The sequence below is a fragment of the Phyllopteryx taeniolatus genome, chromosome 2 (genome assembly GCF_024500385.1).
Source record: "Phyllopteryx taeniolatus isolate TA_2022b chromosome 2, UOR_Ptae_1.2, whole genome shotgun sequence".
NCBI classification, from domain to species: Eukaryota; Metazoa; Chordata; class Actinopteri; order Syngnathiformes; family Syngnathidae; genus Phyllopteryx; species Phyllopteryx taeniolatus.
In genome coordinates, this window is record NC_084503.1 from 23,618,230 (window position 1) to 23,637,693 (window position 19,464).

Here is a 19,464-nt window from a genome sequence, read left to right on the forward strand (position 1 = left end):
TTCTGAGGACCCGGGTTCAATCCCCGGCCCCGCCTGTGTGGAGTTTGCATGTTCGCCCCGTGCCTGCGTGGGTTTTCTCCGGGCACTCCGGTTTCCTCCCACATCCCAAAAACATGCCTTAATTGGAGACTCTAAATTGCCCGTAGGCATGACTGTGAGTGCGAATGGTGGTTTGTTTCCATGTGCCCTGCGATTGGCTGGCAGCCAGTTCAGTTCCTGCCCGATGACAGCTGGGATAGGCTCCAACACGCCCGCGACCCTCGTGAGGAGAAGCGGGTCAGAAAATGGATGGATGGATGATTTGCAAATCATTGTATTCAGATTTTATTTATGTTTAACACAACGTCCCAACTTCATTGAAATTGGGGTTGTAAAAACAGCTACCGGAAATGGCCATAAAATGCAGAGGAAACTGTGGTGTCCTAGCCAATACCAGCCATAGTGACACCCCTGACTTGGAAGAGAACTGCAGGACATTTTCAAAACCGCGCGGGTGGGTTGCCCTCGAGTATAAAGGCAAACTGCACGCGGGATAGCCACAGTGACGTCAGCGCACTGACTCGCCTGAACAAACCCCCGGGGTCACGTGATTTCTCTGGCCTCCCAGAGGTAGTAGGACCAAGCTGGCACAAAGCCAACCTTTCACTACCGGTTGTCCTGACAGAAGTCTCTGTGACAGGCTTCTTGTGCCGCAGCTGGCGGGACAATAGGCCCAGTTAGAGCTCCCACCTCCAAATGAACTCTTAATAGACCGTTTCTCTCTCTCTCTCTGTCTCTCTCTCTCTCTCTCTGTGTGTGTGTGTGTGTGTGTGTGTGTGTGTGTGTGTGTGTGTGAGAGAGAGAGAGCACCCACTACATTACCCCCATTTCCCACTACACCAAGTACAGTTATGTGCCCAAAAATTTGTATATCGAGGGAAAGTCCATTTATTTCAATAATGTTTAAAAAAGTAAACCTATGTTATATTAGTTCACCACACACAAAGTGAAATATTTCAAGCCTTTATTTGTTTCAATTTTGATGATTATGGCAGAAAGACAAAAAATACATCCAGTATTTCACAAAATGTAGCCACCCTGTGTCCTAATCTTTTCAGCTAATTAATGCATAACACCTGCAGAGGTTTTCATCAGCCTTTAAATGGTCTCAGTCTGGCTTAATAGGCTTCAGAATCATGGGGAAGACTGCTGACTTAACGGTTGTGCAGAAAACCATCATTGACATCCTCAATAAGGAGAAAAATTCTCAAAACAAAATTGCAAAAGAAGCTGGATACTCACAGAGCGCTATATCAAAATACATTAACCGAGTGTTAAGAAGAAACGGAAAATGTGGCCAGAAAAGATGCTCAAGTGACTGCAGCGTTCAGAGGATTGTCAAGCAACGACGATCGGGGAAAACAAAGGGCGGCGGGATATGCCTCTATATCAACGAAAAATGGTGTACGGACGTCACAGTGCTCAGCACACACTGCAGCCCGCATTTGGAGTCGCTATTCTTAAACTGTAAACCATTCTACTCGCCACGTGAGTTCGCATCATTCATACTGGCTGGAGTCTATATAACGCCTCAAGCTAACACGAACGCCGCATTGCTAACGCTCGCCGAACAAGTCAACGAAATTGGAAAAAACCCACCCGGACTCACCCCTCATTATTCTCGGGGACTTTAACAAAGCTAAACTCAACCACGAACTCCCTAAATACAAGCAGCACATCGACTGTCCTACCAGGGAAAATAATACTTTAGACCACTGCTACACTACGGTAAAAAACGCATACCGTGCTATACCTCGTGCAGCCCTGGGCTCGTCTGATCACTGCTTAATCCACTTAATACCGACGTACAGGCAAGAACTTAAATGTGCGAAGCCTACAGTGAAAACAGTGAAAAAGTGGACAAATGAACCCAAGATGGAACTTCAAAGCTGTTTAGACTGCACAGACTGGAGTGTCTTTGAAAATTCAGCTGGCAGCCTGGATGAATATACGGACACTGTCACATCCTATATCAGTTTCTGTGAAGAGGTCTGTGTACCAACAAAATCATTTTGCACATTCAACAACAATAAGCCGTGGTTCACTGCTAAACTTAAGCAGCTTCGCCAAGCTAAGGAGGACGCATATCAGAGCGGGGACAGGGCCCTGTATAATCGAGCTAGAAACCAGCTGACTAAAGAAATTAACATTGCAAAGAGGAACCATGCAGCAAAGTTGGAAAAACAGTTTAGCGAAAACGACTCTAAATCAGTCTGGCATGCATTCCAATCGCTGACTAATTACAAGCGACGATCCCCCCAAGCTGAGAACAATAGCACACTAGCCAACGACTTGAATACCTTCTACTGCAGATTTGAAAAGGACAGTTTCACACCACACACCCACCCGGCCGCATCCGCGACCACAATCACACCTCTGACCTCTGCGTTAACCATCCATGAACAGGATGTGAGACGCATCTTCAAACAACAAAAGATTAACAAAGCGGCAGGCCCGGACCACGTGTCCCCATCCTGCCTCAAAGTCTGCGCGGACCAGCTTGCTCCAGTCTTCACTCAGATCTTCAACAGATCTCTGGAAATGTGCGAAGTTCCATCCTGTTTCAAACGCTCCACCATCATTCCAGTCGCAAAGAAACCTGCAATCTCGGGTCTGAATGACTACAGGCCTGTCGCTTTGACATCTGTGGTCATGAAGTCCTTTGAACGTCTCGTGCTGGACCCCCTCAAGAGTGTCACAGGTCCCCTGCTGGACCCCCTGCAGTTTGCCTACCAAGCGAACAGATCTACGGATGATGCAGTCAACATGGGACTGCACTTCATCCTAGAACACCTCGACAGTGCAGGGACCTACGCGAGGATCCTGTTCGTGGACTTCAGCTCAGCGTTCAACACCATCATCCCTGAACTCCTTTCATCCAAGCTTCTCCAGCTCAGCGTCTCACCTGCCATCTGCCAGTGGATTTACAGCTTTCTGACGGGCAGGACACAGCAGGTCAGGCTGGGGGAGGCCACCTCATCACTTCATACTCGTCACTTTAAACCGCATACACTCCTTGAAGTCTCAGCGCCCTTTGCACAATGGTCATTGCACCGGACTATTGCGATATTAGTCATTCGAACTAGAGGACTCTACATCTTTTTGCACAATTGTTTTTTGTCAATGTCTTTATGTCTCCAAAGTGTTCTGTAAATTGACTGTCTGTTGTACTAGAGCGGCTCCAACTACCGGAGACAAATTCCTTGTGTGTTTTGGACATACTTGGCAAATAAAGATGATTCTGATTCAGAAATCTGGGGTAGCTTCATAAGGAGTGGGCTGAGGCTGGTGTCAGTGCATCAAGAATCACCACATAGAGACGTCTGCATGACATGGGCTCCAGCTGTAATATTCCATGAGTCAAGCCACTCCTAAACCGAAAACGTCAGAAGCGTCTGTGCTGGGCTAAGGAAAAAAAGTACTGGTCTGTTGCCCACTGGTCCCAAGTCCCCTTTAAAGATGAAAGTACATTTTGCATATCATTTGGAAATCAAGGTCCCAGAGTCTGTAGAAAAACTGGAGAAGCACAAAAGTCAATCTGCTTAAAGTCCGGTGTGAAGTTTCCACAGTCAGTAATGGCTTTGTGGAGCCATGTCATTTGCTGGTCTGAGGGAACAACTTTAAACTTTCTGACACAGTGCCCCATTCATTTTCTATGGGACTTTTTTTTCCGTAGTTTTGGGGAAATTGCGTTGTCACTAACACAGAATTCTTGGGAAATTAGTTTGGTTGTTTTAATTTTAAATAAACGTGTAATTATCTTCGTTTTATTTTTAGTCTGTGAGTAAACAACTGGAGTGACGTTAAACAGCTTGAAGCCTCTTTTTTGATGGATTTTTTGCTATCTGCCAAACTGTTGCTTATTGTGAAGTGAGTTGATTTCAGTTTGCTGCCACCATACAGCACTCATATCTCAAGTTTTCACTCGCAAGTCAATGCAAAAAAAGCAACTTTAAAAACTCCTGAATGGCTTCACTTGTATCTCAAGGCAACACTGTCAGAAATTGCTGAAACTTACCAAAAAAAAGAGCGAAAAGGAAAATAATCTGTGAAAATGGTCAAAAATGAGTGAAAACATCAAAAAGTAGGGAACACTTGGATAAAACAGTTAAAATGGTTGAGAAAACGAGTGAAAATTGGCGACAAATGAGTGATAATAGTAAAATGGGGGAAATGGTTGAGTGAAACTCCACAAAATGTAAACATGGTCAAAACATGAATGAAAATTGTCAAAAGAAATGAGTGAAAGATGGAACCCTAATTGTCATGACAAATACTTTTGAAATACAGTGTTTACATAGTTATAAATTATTCTTTTAAGTTCTAAAAATAGTTTTTGTTTGTGGCTGCCATTTTTGTGTGCTCAAAGCATATTGTAAACCGCCATCCATTGCAATAAAGTTAAAAAATAAATAAATTGCTGCCCTCTGCCAAGCTAAAGGCTGCCGCACACCTAGCGACAGCTTCTAGCTAAATGAACAGAAGCTTTCCTTCGCATTGAAAATACATTTCCGGGTTTTAATCGCTCCACTGCACTGACTCATGCCATATAAGCAGTATATAAAGTATGAGATATTGTTTCACATAAATATTTAAAGATATTCATAATCTATAAGGTGCCTGTGGATGAAAAAGCAAAGCTTGTGTACCCTACCCACATTCAAATGAATGGTGTCAGCGAGACTAACTCTTGCTTTTATTCTCGTCAAGGTCCTCTCTTTAGAAACCCGCTTCTTCCTGAACTATAAATCTACCTTTTTATGGTTTAATAAATGTGATAAAGTACTAAGTGTACAGTGAATGACAGGCTGATGTAAACTCGCCAATCACGCACCACAACTACTCAGTTAAACATAACATCGTGTTTTATGGAGATAGTGACTGTTACTCCGAGGACGTTTATTTTACCTGATGACTCTAGTGAGCACAGTCAGTAGTGAAAATGAAAGGAGCTCTTTATTCTACAGGATGCTCTCTTTCTTAATCGCTTTTGCCAACAGCAGCAAAGATGGCACTTAAAAATGACTCGAGCTTCTTCATGCCCTTTATCTTCATTCTCATCTCCATATTCATTGCTGGTTAATTCCTCGCTCTCCTCGTGTCTTTGACACATGCAAGCTCGGGCTGAAAAGGCTGAATGGCGTTCTTCACTGCCGCTGCTACTACGGTAGCTAATGCTAAAACCACTGGGGAAACTGGGCATACCCCCTTTTGACGTCACTACCTAGAATGCCCTGCGACACACACAACAATGGCAACCAATGTTGAAATAATGTCTCGTAAGTATGTTGTTAGGTTACTTACATCGAAAGAGATCATACAAACAATACAAACGTCATTGCAATCGGAGTTCTTATTTAAAAGCTGAAAATTGTCAGAAAATGTGAACATTTGTCAAAAAAGTGTCAGTCAAACAATGAAAAAAGTGTCAAAAATGAGTGCAAATTGTCAGAAAAAAAAGTTTTTTAAACTGTTGTAAGAAATACACAGAAATGAGTGCAAATTGTCAAAAAATAGGTAGAAGACTGAACATGGTCAAAAAATGAACAAAGCAATAAAAATTTGTGAAATTGTCAAATAAAGTGAAAAAGATTGAAAATTGAGTGAAATAAAAAATGAAAATTGTCAAAAATAAGTGAAATGTGTAAAAAGCTGTATAATATTTTCTCAATTTATTTTAAATGAGTGATAATTGACAAAAAAATATTTCAAATGGGAAAGACCTCCTCGATCCAGTGTACTTATGTCATTTGTCACAGACTAGATTCTGTTCAAGACCGCATGCTTACTTGGATAGTCATGTTTTGAAGTTGCCATTGAAATATTTCATACAATGATGCAATGCTGCGATGTCTTTTCACCTAAATGGTTACAGAATGATGAGCCAGTGACGGGTGGTGACAGCACCAGCGAGGTGTCCATCTCCTGCTCCTCCACGGACGACACGGCCAGTGTGGGCACGTCCAGCTCCAGCCCCGAAGGTAGCCAGGGCCTGGGCAGTAGCAGCTGGAGCCCTGAGGAGAGTGTCCTCCCACTGGCCTCTGTCTCCACCACAGTCGGAGGAGGAGGTGGAGGAGAAGGAGGAGGAGGAGGGGGAGGTATCTCTGGGGACGCAGAAGAGGAGGCCAAGGACAGAGTGGCGGAGGTGCCGCGCCGCTCCTGTCTCTTGCGCAGCAGCCTGCGATCCCTCTCGCCTCTTCGCCGCCACAGCTGGGGACCCGGGAAGAACAACGGAGGAGACCCCGCTATGAACCAGAGGAGGTAAATACTACTTTTACGACTATTATTACGACTGAATACATGTGGACTAAAGGAATGGGACACCTGGCCATTACACCGAGACAAAGTGAGAAATGGCAGTTCCAATGTTTTTGTTGTGCATGTCTTGTTTGTACGCGTTTCCGCAGCGTAGCATATAAGTGGTAGGTAGGTTGTGCAAATAGATATGTAGTTGGTAAGACGGTTGGTCAGTTTGTAGGTCGGTAAGTAGGCAGTGAGGAGAGATGGTAGGTAGGTAGGTTGGTAGGTAGTTGATGCAGATAGATTTTAAGATGGGTGGTTAGTCAGTAGGTAGGCAGTGCAGGTAGATGGTACATAGGTGGGTAGGTTGGTAGGTAGTAGGCTTTACATGATCAAGATTTTTGGAACCGATCAGCGAGTTTAAAAAAACGATAACCGATCCGATCACAAGATGGAGCAATGTGTCTATTTAAATGACTTGTTCATTTACTGTATATACTTGTGTACAATGCAGAGTTTCTCCAAAAATATATTGTAAGGTCATGTATTCTAATCAGTCATATCAAACCAACATTACAACACAACAGAAATAACTGTTTTGATCGTGGGATGTGGGAGGAAACTGGAGCACCTGCAGAAAACCCACGCATGCACGGGGAGAACATGCAAACTCCACACAGGTGAGGCCGGGATTTGAACCCCGGTCCTCAGAACTGTGAGGCGGATGTGCTAACCAGTCGGTTACCGTGCCACGCAGTGAAACCATATAAATGTTTAATCACCAAAACATATTACCATTACACAACAAATTGAGGGATAACTAGTTTTGAAATCAGAATACAAGGATAATAGTTTGTTCAAGTATTGTTTAAGTTACTGTAGAAGAAGGGTTTGGTAACAGAAAAATGCAATATCTCAACATTAATGTTTATTATTATGACAATTTGAAGTTTGGGTACAGATTTTAGCAAAAAGCAGGGAAGTTGACTTGCATGATTTGCTTTCGCGGGCCACATAAAATGATGTGGCGGGCTGCATCTGGTCCCCGGGCCTTGAGTTTGACACCTATGCTTTAGAGCATAGGTGGGAGGCAGATTGTCTGTTCACTAAAGTGAAAGACAGAACTGTTTATCGTGTGCGGAGCAATGTGGTTGTAACAAAGAATATAACATAATTTAATTGATTTTTTTTTAATGCCCTTTATCAACTCCTAGGCAGGGACTGTTAATAGGTTGAAGTTTGGACTTTTATTGAAGGACATTCTTATTTTTTTGGTTGTTTTGTTGTTGGCCTTTGAAAAAATATTTGCATCAAAAAGAAAGGTAGTTGGAGATGGAGAGATAATTAGAAGATGGAGAGACAGAAGAATTCATGTTATCTATATAAATACAAAACAACAAACAAATATCACTGATGTCTTTTATCGCAAATTTGATTTCTCATGTTTATAATATTACATTTTGTTTATTCCAGATTCAGTGTTAAAGCAAAATTTAAGTTTGTTGTCATATGATATACTTTAATGCTACATTTCTACAGAGAAGGGAAACATGCACATCGCAGTGATTTTTCATTAAATATTGAGTTTGCCCTGCGACGTTGTCCCAATTTTTCATTTTGGCCCACCGTGAATTTCAGTTTGACACCCCATGATTCGACAGAACGCCGGTACAACCGTTAGTGCTAGCACTAGCTTGCTAGGCTACATTACGATTTGTTGCCTGCTTGCGAGCCGTTAAAAGTACGTGAACATACCTCAAGCAATCCTTGAATTAAAGTCCTCTCCTGAGCACTGATGACCAGCAGCACACGTTTTTCCCCATTTTGTTCTTATAATACACACGACACGATCGATAGTTGTTATCGTGGCCGTGGTAACGAATGTATCCGGTCGCGTTTTAGTTGACAAGATTAAGCCCAGTGATCGTAAAAGACTGGATGTGGTGGTATCGGAATACAATATTTTATTGCAGAAGTCTGACATAGTGCAATCGTGAAAGTAAATTTGTCTTGTAGTCTGATCCGGGCATTACGTGTTGTCTGTCCCACACCGCCGACATGTTTTTTTTTTAAATAACTTTATTAGCTGTCATATATTTACAGTGCTACGTCAAAAGACATGCGACGAGGCTAAAAATAAACCAGCTTTTGGATTCAAATATACTGTACACGATGGCGACGTGGAGTAAATGTCTTTTGCAGAGTCATTGATGGGATCGGCGAATTATGACATTAAAGCCAATCAGCCGATCACCATAAAATGCTAATTATCGGTCGATACCGATCAGGCCGATCAGATCGATGTAAAGTCTAGTAGGTACCTACGTACGTAGGTACCCTCGGTAGTTAAATAGTTCGGCAGGTAGGTGGTTTAGATGGTACATAGGTAGGGTAGTAGAGGCTGACATTTTTTTATTCTCACCGGGTCCCGTGGGTGGGAATGGGGGTGACTTTCACCATCAAATACAGCATTGGGCAGGAGCAGGAGCAAAGGTCATTGAGAGCGGGAACTATGAAAACAAAAGTCACCGGGAATGGACGGAGTGGAAACCATGATGGCAGAGTTGTCTGGAGTGGAAACCATGACGGGAGTGAAAGCATGATGCAGTTTTATTTTATTTTTAATCAAATCAATATTTGAAAAATTTACCTTAGCATCGAGCTAAACATTCCTATAATAAGGGACTAATACGGCTTTTGTTAAGAAACTTGTGTTTGTTGATCATTCCAGTAATTCAATCTATTTATTACGGTGACTAAGGCAGACAATGTACTACATATTTTATAATGAGGAAGAAAAACGGAGCAGGATTGACTGGGAGTAAAAAAAAAAAAAAAGGAGGGGCAGGATGGAGTGGGATTCTGTATAATTTTGGCTCAGGATTGAGATCAGTCTCTGTGGGAGTGGGAGGGAGCGGGAGTCAACATCCACTCCCGTGTCAGCCTCTAGTAGGTAGGCAGGTAGGTTGTAAGCTTTGTGGTGGTCGGTTGGTAGATAAATAGTAGGTTGGAGGTAGGTGGGGAAGATAGTAAGTAGGTAGGTTGTTCATGAGATAGATACAAAAAAATATCATGAAGGGTGGATTTAATGGTACAGCCATGCAAATTCAACTTCAGTTTGTGTTTGCAGGTGTGCAACTTTTGGCTTGATTATAATTCATAAAGACAGTTAATATCTTTACATTCTTTCTATTGTGTTTTTATGACTATATTTTACAATTTGTCTTTTTTTTAAAAAAAGCATTTTAAAAATTGTGGCGTCTTTTGGGGGACTGGAACGGATGAATTGCATTTCCATTCATTTTAATGGGGAAATATGTAGGTTACCCTCTACCTGGCCTGGACAATAATAGTGCATCAGATTCGAGGGCTGAATTTACGTCCAGTCAAGGACCGATATACAGTGGAACCTCGCGTTATAAACGACCCAGTTTACAAACAATTCGGGTTACCTCCAAAATTTTCGTAAAAAAACCTACCTCTAGTTACGTATTATTTTCAGTTTGCAAACGGTCTTGGTATGGATGAACAAAAGGAAGGATTTGTGTTGTGCTTCTACTCACGCTGCATGACGATCACTGACTCAGTACATAACGCTTTGAGGTAAGCTGAAAACTAGTTATCTGCTCCACCGTGCAAGGCAGAAATAAATCTGTTATAGGCGGAGGTTCTGCCTCCACATCCACGATCATCCAATCACAAATCTAATACTGTTTGTGAGTGATGTGGTAAAATACGTCAGGAAATCATTTTCAAAAAATTTCATTCAGAAAATACTATTTACAGTATGTATGGTATTTATTGTATTGTAGCGTCTCTTTAATTAAGACGTACTGTTAATGTCGGCGTAATCACGTCAAACTCGAGAACACAGCACGTTGTAGCAGCCCGGCTAACTGACATGCCTACGTGGCAGCCATATGGGCAGAGGCGACGTTACCATAGAAGGCAATGCGTAGACATTGAAATTAAGTCGTAATTTGCTCATTTCTCAACCGATTTTCAGGAGGGTTACTGTTTTGGTTGGCTATCAATACGCAACATTTGAAAAATTCTAATCAAATAATGATTAAAAGAATTGTGCAGCAAATTGGCCAATAGAGCAAGTCATCTTTCAAATGACAATGTGACATCCCACTTTGTGATTTTTTTTCTGAACAGAAAAAGAAAAGTTTCCCTGGATCGGTTTGTTGTGCCAAAATCAACCAATGAATTGGAAAAGAAACAGACAAAAGAAAAAGCACTTGAATCAGAATTTCCCCATGTTATTATGAACCGAACCGCTAATGCTACATAATAATAGTGCGTACGTAGCAGCATGTAAGTGTGCTGGCAGCAGTGAGTGACAGGCTTTAGTGATGCTGCTTTACTGATGCTTCCATTTTATGCTTTTCACAATCACTTGTGTGATACTTCCTGGAGCAACTCAGTGGATGTCTCACTGCTGGAACTTGCGGAGTCTGGACTGGTTGGGCGAACTTCCATGCACCCTCGGGGACCCTGCCGAGGGTGCAGAGCTGGTCCACTGTTCCACAGCCAGGACGAAAACCACACTGATTCTCCTGAATCTGAGATTCCATTTCCCGACGGACCCTCTTCTCCAACAACCCTGAATAGACCTTACCAGGGAGGCTGAGGAGTGTGTTCCCCTTGTAGTTGTAACACACCCTCTGGTCCCCCTTCTTAAAAAAGGGGGACCATCACCCCACCTTGCCAATCCAGAGGCACTGTCCCCGATGTCCATGCGATGTTGCAGAGGCATGTCAACCAGGACATACCCACAACATCCAGAGCCCAAGAACTCCGGGCGAATCTCATCCACCCCTGGAGCCTTGCCACAGAGGAGCTTTTTAACCACCTTTGTGACTTCAACCCCAGAGATAGGAGAGCCCGCCTCAGAGACCCCAGACTCCGAAGGCATGAAGGTGGAATTGAGGAGGTCTTAGAAGTATTCTCCCCACTGACTCACGGCGTCCCGAGTCGAGGACAGCAGCGCCCCATCCCCACTCTACACAGTGTTGATGGTCCACTGCTTCACTATCCTGAGACGGCGGATGGTGGAGCAGAATGTTCTCAAAGCCGTCCGGAAGTCTTTCTCCATGGCCTCACTGATCCCCTCCCACGCCTGAGTTTTTGCTTCAGCGAGCACCAGAGCTGCATTCCGCTTGGCCAGCCGCTACCCATCAGCTGCCTCAGCAGTCCCACAGGCCAAAAATGCCAGATATACAATCGCAAAGTCTGTCATTGAACTGCGACCTACGGTGTCCTAGTGCCAAGTGCACATGCAGCGGCTGCTCGATTCCCATGTTCCTCCGCGTAACTGATAGCTTGCGGTTTAAACTGTGCTTTGTGTCATTTTCGGGGGTCCTTAGCCAAACCGATGTTGTTTTGCACAATGCACATACCGGCGCTATATACCTACTGGGGGCGTGCCTTTAGCGTCCGCTTCCACGCGAACCCTTCCCCCTTTAACGCCCACATGCTGTCCTCAGTCACATCCCCCTTTCCTCTATATAAGCAGCGTGTCGGCAGGAAATGCTCCCAGTCAGTCAAGCGGAGCGCTCATCACACAACAACATTTACAGATTTTGGAACTCAGTGCGCACACAAGGCCTGCCGCATTATAAGGCGCCCCGTCCATTTTGGAGAAAATTTAAGACTTTTAAGTGCGCCTTATGGTTGTGAAAATAAGGTATATATGTTTTTTAATCAACAAACAACCATTCGCACTCACATTCCCACCTACGGGCAATTTAGTCTATTTATCAACATTAATAATGAAATAAAACTAACAGTGAAAATGGTCAGAGAAAGATTTAACAAAAAAATGAGAAATACCAAAGGTTAAAAAAAGTAGTGGCAATTGTCAGAAAAAAATTAAGATTTTAAAAAATACATATTTTTCAAAAAAGATAGTGGTCAAACGGTTAAATAATAAGTGAGCTTTTGTAAAATGAGTAAACTTTGGTAAAATATTTTAGAAAATATTAAATGAATATGGTACGTGAAAAATTTCAAGACAGTAAATGTGGTCAAAAGGTGAGGTCAGCAATAAGTGAAAATGGTAAGTAAAAAGGTTTTTTATAAAAGCATGAGAATGATAAAATAAATACAAAATTGTCAGAAATGAGTGAAACTTGTCCATCAATGAGTGAAAATTTGTGCAAACAAGTACATGATAAAAATGACTCAGAATGGTAAGAACGAGTGAAAATTATCAAAAATGTCAAAAAATTAGTGACAATGCTAAACAAGAAAAATAGCCCAAAGTGAAAATGACTAAGTGGAATTATAAAAAAAAAAGAATGACAATTAAAAATGAATGGGGGGAAGTGGGAAAATAACCTCAAAAAATGAGTGAAAATATAAAATGAGTAAAAATGGTAAGAAAATATGTAAAAATTGTCTGAAATTTTTACGTGAAGCAAATGTCAGAAATTTGTGAAAATTATAAAAAATATTAAGTGAAAATTTTCAAAAATGGGAAAAACTGTGATAATGGGGAAAAAAAGGTTTTCCTTCACTTCCTGTCTTTGTCTCATCCATCACCTCCCAGCTGCAAAGGGAAGCTGACCGTTCACAGGAGAAGGTATATCTCATTGTATTGGTTCCTTGGTGTGACTACTGACTAGTTGTTCTGGTAGTGCCATATAGCCTCTGCATAGATCTTGTAGATCGCTCTCATATGCTTTTCCCAAACAACCGCTGCATTGTTGCTCTTTCCCTGCAGGCAACTGCTCTGGTGAGAAGTTTCCTTTTCACCACTCAGAATGCCCAAGGATCACACTAGTGTTTTGTACCTTATGCTGCTAAAAACAAACACATACAGTACCTACGAACAGGCAGGGAATGAGAAGAGTTTGTGGTCTGAGGTTAGTGTTTTGCAGCAATTAAAATTCTTAAAATGGTCACACATGAGCCAGAATAGACGTCCTCCTGATTGTTGTTAGCTTTTAATATCGAAACATGCTATGGTGATGATGTCAGGCATCTGAATGTGATAAATTGATAAAAAAAAAAAAAAATCATCCCAAATTGGTGAAAAGAGTGAAGAAAATAAGTGAACATTTTCAAAAATAGGGGTAGGTTGGGAATGGGGGGGAGCTATAAATAAGTGAAAATTGTCCAAAAACATTTTTTAAATATCTGAGAAAAATGTTTGAATATAATCTGTGAACATGTCCTAAAAATGGTCAAAAAGTGTCAGAAATACCGTAATTTCTTGTGTACAATGTGCATTTTTTTTTTTTTTCAAAAAAATTGTCAAAATACTGCACAATATACATGGGTATAGGGGAAAATGGAAAAAACTCACATTTTATAAATGTATGCCTCCAGCTAGAGGTTATGAAAAAGGTATAGCCTCCACTTTCATTCCAATATGACGGGGGTACTGCATGTAAGCGGCAAGGCCGAAAATGTTGGTTTTCGGCCTTGAATGCCCGTGACCTTCGATCCCTCAGGCGGCACTGCATCAAAAACCGACATCAATGTGTAAAGGATATCACCACATGGACTCAGGAACACCTCAGAAAACCAATGTCAGTAATACAGTTCGGCGCTACATCCTTAAGTGCCACTTGAAACTCTACAATGCAAAGCAAAAGCCATTTATCAACAACACCCAGAAACGTCGCCGGCTTCTCTGGGCCCGAGCTCATCTAAGATGGACTGATGCAAAGTGGAAAAGTGTTCTGTGGTCCGACGAGTCCACATTTCAAATTGTTTTTGGAAATTGTGGACGTCCTGTCCTCTGGGCCAAAGAGGAAAAGAACCATCCGGACTGCTATTGACGCAAAGTTCAAAAGTCAGCATCTGTGATGGTATGGGGCTGTGTTAGTGCCAATGGCATGGGTAACTACACATCTGTGAAGGCACCATTAATGCTGAAAGGTACAGACAGGTTTTGGAGAAACATATCCTGCCATCCAAGCAATGTCTTTTTCATGGACGCCCCTGCTTATTTCAAAGCAAGACAATGCCAAACCACATTCTGCACGTGTTACAACAAGCGTGGCTTTGTAGTAAAAGAGTGCGGGTACTAGACTGGCTTGCCTGCAGTCCAGACCTGTCTCCCATTGAAAATGGGTAGCGCATTATGAAGCGTAAAATACGACAACGGAGACCCCGGACAGCCGAAGTTGTACATCAAGCAAGAATGGGGAAGAATTCCACCTACAAAGCTTCAACAATTAGTTTCCTCAGTTCCCAAATGTTTATTGAATGTTGTTAAAAGAAAAGCTGATGTAACGCAGTGGTAAACATGACCCTGTCCCAGCTTTTTTGGAACGTGTTGCAGCCATAAAATTCTAAGTTAATGATTATGTGCTAAAAACAATCAAGTTTATCAGTTTGAACATTAAATATCTTGTCTTTGTAGTGTATTCAATTAAATATGTTGAACATGATTTTCAAATCATTGGATTCTGTTTTTATTTATGTTTAACACAACGTCCCAACTTCATTGGAATTGGGGTTGTACAATAAACCTTTTCCCATTCATACAACAGAATAAGTCACAGGTTCTTGTAAGTATATCAACTTTCTGTTAAATATAACAGGCCCAGATTTGACATTAAGTCATCATTTTTCAGTATTCATACTTTGTGACCTTTTTGTTTGGTGGAGTGCTGCGAGGCACGCACTTTGATAAATTCTCCCAAATGAGCCCCAATTGAATGCAGATATCCTAGGTGTGGCTTTTTATTTTATTTTGTATTTTTTGGCCATCCAATGTGGCCGGGGGGCACAGCATGATTTTCTTTCTATTTGCCATGGTCACAGGCGCGTCTACATTGGCATATGCCTTGTCACTCAACCCGTCCATCAGTCAGTCAGCAGCCGGCATTAGCAGCTGCAGCTTTGATTCATGTTAGCACATGACCTTGGGGCTCCGCAAAGCGTGGTGTGATGATAATGTCAGGAAGCAGGCCTCAGTGCGACGGGTACATTTGCGGCACTCTTCCCCGAGGATAGGTGAGCGCTTTTCTGGTCTACGACAATCAGCGGAGTCACGGGTGCTCTTAGCCCACTTGGGGTTAATTATGCTCCAATTTGACGGGCTGATGATTTGCTGGATAATGGGGTGCCATGCAAAACCTCAGGGCTGGGAGATTAGGGAGATTTATCGGCGATGCAGTTGGCTGGGGTAGCTCATTCTGAAATGTCGCGGAAGATTTTTCCTCCCCTTGATCACCGCCATTGAATTTTCTTATTCGGCGCCTCCTGGTGTTTGCCTTGCAAACCTTGTTGAAATACTTTTTGTCAGGTTTAGTGCTTACTGATAGTAGTAGAAGCACTAGCGTCTTCCAAAAGTAATGCAGTTTTAGCAACAGCCAGAAATTCCATTACCTCAGTCGTCATGTGTTCTTCCGCTCCCTGATGGCTCTCCTTTCTCTTTAGGTCCTGCCTGACTACAATGCCATTTTTTTAACATTTAAAATGGTAACGCTATTATTTTTGGGTAAAATATATTTTTCACATTTATATTAATTTACAGTATTTACTTAAGTTTCTATAAAAAGTAACTTTGTACCAACATGTTTTAATGTAGTAATTATATTTTAAATTGTTTGTAATGTCAATTCTATATTTTTATTTTTTATTTTACTTTGAATAGTTTACATTTTAAATTTCAATTTAGGTTTTAATTTTAATTTTTATTTTATTGGAATTTTTTATTTTTAGTTGATATTTGTAGATTTTATTTAAAAAATATATGTATTAATTAATGCTTTGTAATATCTAGCCATAGAACGAAATCATTCCTCACCAGTTTAGTTTAAAGGTAGAACATGGTCCCTGCAAAATAAATTGTATTTATCCGCCCGTCCGTTTTCCGAACCACTTTTTCTCACTAGGGTCGCCAGCCAATCCCAGGGCACATAGAAACAAACAACCATTCACACTCACATTCACACCTACGGGCAGTTTAGAGTCTTCAATTAACCTGCCATGCATGTTTTTTTGGGATGTGGGAGGAAACCGGTGTACCTGTACAAAACCTAGCCCAGGCATGAGAGAACAGGTGTTTGATGAGCTTTCCTCAACTTTCTCAGTCTTTTTTGCCAGCTGTCCCAGCTTTTTTGGAACGTGTTACAGCCATAAAATTCTAAATTAACGATTATTTGCTAAAAACAATACAATTTATCAGTTTGAACATTAAATATCTTGTCTTTGTAGTGTATTCAATTAAATATAGGTTGCGCATGATTTGCAAATCATTGTATTCTGTTTTTATTTATGTTTAACACAAACGTCCCAACTAGATTAGAATTGGGGTTGTATTTGTTTGAGCTTTCCATGTGTGTATTACTTTTGTTGTTTTATTGTATGAGTGTATATTTTATTTTAATATGTGGCTATGGAAAGGGGGGGTTCATTAAAAAGTTGTCTTATATTAGCCCATCAATGTAGATGAAAATAGAACTAGTAATACTGTAATACAGTAATTCTCAAAGTGTGGTATGAGTACCACTAGTTGTATGCGTGTTCCCTCTTGTGGTACGTGAAAGAATCACTGACTTAAATGTTCAAACCGTGCATAACGTTAAAGTGGCTTCAATGTTTTTTTTTTTGTTTTTTTTTTTAAATACAATAATAAGTACAGTTCAGTTGTAATTAACATTTTAAGTACGAAACATTTGCACTTTATAATTCCTGAAAGTACAATTTTATATTTATTTTATGTACAATAGATTGTAATTGAATGACTGTATTATTTAAGTACTGTTTTCAATTTTCCTACATTTAAGTTTTAACATTAAGTGTTAATGTTCAAATTGTGCATAAAGTTACAGTGGCTGATACAAATTTGAAATATATACTTTTGGGAATAAAACCCCTGCCTTGTTTTGAGGAACTCGTGGGTCTTCTACACTACTGTAGATTCATGAACTCATACTTGGAGACCTAACGATTTTTTGAGGTGGTACTTAGTGTAAAAAGTTTCAGACCCACTGCTGTAATACAACTGATTACTTTGAAATGACAACAAGAAGTTATATTTTTGCTCTGTGTCCGCACAGCTACAGCCTGGAGGGCCTCAGTGGTGGCCAAGAAGAGGCACGGCACCCGGCCAGTCAAGGGTCCCGCATCCTGGAGCCTTCCAGAATGCTGCGGCACGACGTGGATGAGCGCGGCTCACTTGTATCACTCACGGAGGAGCAGGCGGAAACGGGGCCGCCATGCGGCCTGCAAAAGCAGGTCGGTGCTCATAAATGTACCCTCCTTTGTCACGTTTGTCCTTTTACGCGTCACATCCTTGACTGTCTTGTCGCTTCAGAAGTCGAGGCGCTATCGTCCCTTGAGGAACAGCTGCCCCCCGATGACCCTCCCCCTCACCAAGTCTGTGTCCATGCTCGCCATTAGCCACAGAGACATTGACGGTGAGTGGCTGAATTTAAATATGGCAAATATGGTTATTTAAAAAAAAAAAGGTGAAAAGGTCAGATTTGTCTGCATCTGTCACAGGTTGTCACGCTTTGGACAGCCCTGTTTTGAAGGGCAAAAACAACCAGCTAACTAATGGAGATACATGCATCATCTGAAAATCGTATTAATACAGGAAGTCCTCGATTTACGACGTACTCGACCTATGACATTTCGACTTTACGATGCCCGTGCCTCGTCCGCCATTTTGTCCCCAGCACCGTAGTGTTTCTGCTTAGCTAGTGCATAGTGCTTGTCTGTGTTTGTGCGCCGGGAGTATCGCCCTCCTTTTTTCACACTCTCAGCAGTAATGGTAAGTACAGCATATTATTTTTTTATTTTAATGTATTTTAGTTTCTTTATACAAAGTGTTAACCTTTCCTGATACGGTCACCTGACCATCGTCGGGAGACACCTTCTCCAGTGCCGAGGTTGTCCTCCTCGGGGTTAACTCCCTTCTCTCGTTGCACAGCTGAGCTGGGTGGCGGCAGCAATAAAGGCGCGAAGCACCGATTTGCTGCCTTAATGGCTTTAATAGCTCCTCTGCGCATTCAACATCAACGGGTCCTCCGCTAATCGCTACTCTTCCTCGGTCGCCGTCACTCGACTTGCCACTGTACACACTCGCACTTGCGCGCAGTCCTTCCTCTTCACAGTCCCGTCTCATTCACACATCGACACACACGCCCACACACGCTGAGCTTGTTGTCACGATCACGTGGGACAATACCCGTAACAGAAGTACTTCGATGTAAATTTCGACTTTTAACTGTGAAATACGACTGACGTGGAAATTCGGGTTACGTCGCCAGCATAGGAACGGAACTCGTTCGTAAATCGAGGACTTCCTGTAACAACATTAGATTAATATATTGTAATAAATGAATATTAATGGTCTGAAATGTGCATGATTTTATGAACGGGTGTGAAAGTTCCCCGTTTTCCTCATAAAGTGGTTGGTGGCGTTTATTTACTGAACTGCAGAGAGTGCCGGGCATTTAGAGGTAAAGCGCGCAATTTTTGAGATTACATTTTGAATTATTTTTGTTAATGGTATTTTTTTTTTTTTTTTTAATGTCTGCTATTAACATACATTACATCAGCTTTATAGATGCCACAGACACACTCTGCAGGTGGTGTGTGCTGTGTCAGCTAGATAAGCAAACAACCAATTAGGGTTGGGCATCGAGAATCGACAACAAATTGGAACTGGGACTCATGTTTCGGTTCTCCCGGAATCGTTCAAATTTTAAAAAATGTGTTCCCAGTTTCGATGCCTAGTCCTCCGGTCCGGAAAAAGTCACGAAAACCAATGAAGAAGAACGCGCACGAAGACATGCTTGTGCGCAACGGTGGCGGCGGCGAACAAAACTGTCTTAACTTTGTTAAAATTAATGACTCCCTAAGTGCAACACTTGGAATAAGATTGTTGTGCAAAGGAGGCTTTCACAATGTGTAGCGTCTGACGGGCTCCGAGCCTCAGCCTACACCGCGCGGAGCCTCAATGAAGTCAACTCTCAGTCAATTGGTTGAGTGAAACAATAAAATACGTCTATGACAACATTGAGGCAGCTAAGTTAAACGGTTGGTTGCACTTTTGCACTGATGGTTTTTAACCTTTTTTTTTTTTTTTTTTTTTTTGTGGTGGTGGCTGGCTCCTGCGCTGGGCCCTGTTGGTGTCTGGGGTCCCCATGCTGTCCGGTGGGCTCGCTAGTTGGGGGGGTGTTTTGGGCGTGGGGGGCGCTGGTCCAGTGC

At 41.9% G+C, this 19,464-nt stretch overlaps 1 protein-coding gene across 14 annotated transcripts in view; it reads left to right on the forward strand.

The window, feature by feature from the left end:
• LOC133474115 (A-kinase anchor protein 13) overlaps nt 1-19,464 on the forward strand; it is a 226,047-nt gene that overhangs the window by 129,443 nt on the left and 77,140 nt on the right. For 13 of the 14 annotated variants that reach the window (XR_009787354.1, XR_009787353.1, XM_061765461.1 and 10 more), the window contains exons 12-15: nt 5,915-6,300; nt 12,836-12,868; nt 17,307-17,484; nt 17,564-17,666. Coding sequence is in view for 12 of the 14 variants with exons in the window: in XM_061765461.1 (XP_061621445.1) it covers nt 5,915-6,300; nt 12,836-12,868; nt 17,307-17,484; nt 17,564-17,666 (700 nt within the window). In the remaining 2 variants the exon portion in view is untranslated. The remainder of the gene's footprint in view (nt 1-5,914; nt 6,301-12,835; nt 12,869-17,306; nt 17,485-17,563; nt 17,667-19,464) is intronic. The other variant, XM_061765459.1, reaches the window with a different exon arrangement.